The 2,722-nt window shown below is 50.2% G+C and overlaps 2 protein-coding genes across 2 annotated transcripts; one reads left to right on the top strand and one right to left on the bottom strand.

Annotated features, from left to right (window-relative positions):
- Positions 1-200: 200 nt before the first annotated feature.
- KVP17_001435 (uncharacterized protein) lies at positions 201-1,352 on the top strand (the record flags this gene model as incomplete). Its single annotated transcript, XM_068516838.1, has 1 exon — positions 201-1,352. One exon carries the CDS (start codon positions 201-203, stop codon positions 1,350-1,352), a length of 1,152 nt encoding a protein of 383 aa, XP_068375331.1.
- Positions 1,353-1,521: 169 nt separating this feature from the next.
- On the bottom strand, positions 1,522-1,713 carry KVP17_001436 (uncharacterized protein; the record flags this gene model as incomplete). The annotated part of the gene is made up of 1 exon (XM_068516839.1): positions 1,522-1,713. One exon carries the CDS (start codon positions 1,711-1,713, stop codon positions 1,522-1,524), a length of 192 nt encoding a protein of 63 aa, XP_068375332.1.
- Positions 1,714-2,722: the final 1,009 nt, after the last annotated feature.

Here is a 2,722-nt window from a genome sequence, read left to right as displayed (position 1 = left end):
TAGGATCTTGCGCTATCGACAGCGCCAACTATGCTGAACTCAGTGATCTTCGAGCCCAGTACGACGCTGGTGTGCTGCTTCCCACAGACGAGGCTCGCTACTTTGAATTGGTTGATCTGTGCGGTCCCTTCTTTGACGTGGCCAAGATCAAACCCCATCCGCTGTTCGATGACGGCTTCAACAGCCCTGTGGAATCGGACATGCAGCAGTGTACCACTCTGGAGTACCCGTCTTTCAGAGCGACGAAACTGGCTATCCACAACGTGCAGAACCTGATTCCAATCATCATATCCATCGCCCCTAACGCTGGTCTTGAAGTCGCCGAACACTTCACAGGGTGCAGGGGCGCGACCACAGAGTCGAGTTGTCTTCGAAAATACTACCAGGAAAAGTTCGGAGATGGTCAGGGGTACTACTACGGAATAGAAGGAGGTCCCGAGCCCTTCCTCAAAATCATGAAGTTTGTTCTATCGGACATCCAGAGCATGTATGAGATATACGGGTGCGAGAAGCCCTGTGCCTCATCCACTGCAGAACCTGCGACTGATTTCAGCTTTGATACGAGACCTCCACCCACCGACTTCACAGACGTAACTGGAGACGTAACTGGTATCACCGGAGTAACTGGCATCACAGGAGTCACTGACGTGACTGGAGATGTAACTGGTATCACTGGAATAACCGGAGTCACTGATGTAACTGGAGACGTCACTGGTATCACTGACGTTACTGGAGATGTAACCGGTATCACCGGAGTAACTGGCATCACTGGAGATATCACTGGTATCACAGGAGTCACTGACGTGACTGGAGATGTAACTGGTATCACCGGAGTAACCGGAGTCACTGATGTAACTGGAGACGTCACAGGTATCACAGGATTCACTGACGTGACCGGAGACGTCACTGGTATCACTGGAGTAACCGGAGTCACTGATGTAACTGGAGACGTCACTGGGTGGACGGTTCCGACAATTCCTACGGTTCCTACAGTTCCTACGGTTCCTACAGTTCCTACGGGGCCGACAGATCTCACCGGGTGGACGATTCCAACCATTCCTACAGTTCCTACGGTTCCTACAGTTCCTACGGGGCCGACAGATCTTACCGGGTGGACGATTCCAACCATTCCTACAGTTCCTACGGTTCCTACAGTTCCGACGGGGCCGACAGATCTAACCGGGTGGACGATTCCAACCACAGGCCCTACCCAGGGTCCCACTGGGCAGCCCACCACTCCCCCGTGTGAATGTCCTTCACCCTGCTGTCTGGAGGATGGCGACGTGCAGATCGAGATCAGATTGCCCCTCAAGAAAGCCATCGAGATTTTCGGTGACGACGTCATTTTTTAGATGATGATAAAGCTTATTCCTTATGTTGCTCTACGATGTAGTCTTCCGGGATAGCTTTGACGGTAGGGTCTCTGTAGGTTCCACTGTAGCCAGTGGAGCCGGGTCATTCATGTGTGAGATTGCTGTACGTGGACTTTGGTACAGGACTTTGGTACAACAAGTACTGTCATCATGATTCTAGGTGTTTACTGCTTTTGACTATGCACTCGTGTATCAACAGATTAGCTTTGCATGTTTCTTTGTCGATCGCGATGTCAATGTAGAAGTCGTCCCTATCGTATGATGAGGTACCTAACGTCTTTTCCTCCGCAAGTAGTTGCTTGGTGGTAGGTAGCTTGCGTGCTGTTCCCCGTATGACCATGATAGAGGGTTTGTGTTAAGCACATGATTGTGTGGGCCTATTGTTGAGACATTGTGAAAAAGTAGTTCAATTTCCCTCACTTCCCAGCCCCTCGGAGGCAAGCTATTAATCGTTTCACCCCTTTTCCCATGTAAGACAAGCGATTTGCACGTTAGGACAGTTCCGGGCTTCCACCAAAATTTCTTCTGGCTCCACCCTTCACAGGCAAAGCGTATTCATCCTGAGTGGCGGAAGGACACCGTAATCCAACGGCATGCTCAAATGAACGCGCTAAACCCGACCTTACACTTTGAAACACTGGAGCAGCAGACCATCACATATCCAACCGACTAAGGAAAGAGGGCTGCTTCCCCCAAGGAGGCAAGACACTGTACATCTTATCCGATTGCCTACGGACATTGCAAGGGGTTAATGTGATTCGGCCACACTGGGCAAATATGACATTGTGAAACACTATTTACACATCTCACACATCTTAATAGTTGGTGACATCAACGCTGAATAGCGTAGAGTAGCGTTTTGTCAGTATTGACACTCGTGGCGAGGCAGTGGGTGCTGATTCCCCAATACCAGCTGATACTTGCTGCGTACGAAGTAGCCTCCACTCAGTCCAAGCTGGCCATCTACGCTGCAGGTATCATGAGTCATGAGTAAAGACCCCCTCAGGCGGTAACAGATTTCCGTTGTCGCAAAGATCGTGCCGGAATTGCCGCAAGGACTGATTTTGGGTGTGGATCTGTTGAATCGCCAGTCGTTGTACTTGCCTCCAAACAAAGAGGAATGAACGTTGACTGAATATCGAATGAATTATAACGAACGTTGACTTTGTTAATGGGGGGCGACACTCATAATGACTCATGTGGAATCGGAACTCGCACCCGAACTTCCATTATCAATTCATCAATGAATACTCTTACCTTGTGCCTTTTGTCAATGGCTTCGGCCAAGCTACCCGAGTGGTTCAACCAGGGAGGTACCGAGGACTCTCGCCCACTCGGCGGGAACTACT

This window comes from the organism of the source record quoted next (assembly GCF_019968985.1).
Source record: "MAG: Porospora cf. gigantea B chromosome Unknown PgB_NODE_3319_length_2722_cov_202.502, whole genome shotgun sequence".
In the NCBI taxonomy this organism is placed as follows: Eukaryota; Apicomplexa; class Conoidasida; order Eugregarinorida; family Porosporidae; genus Porospora; species Porospora cf. gigantea B.
The sequence above is the reverse complement of the archived record's forward strand: the minus strand, read 5'-3'. Positions and strand labels throughout refer to the sequence as shown.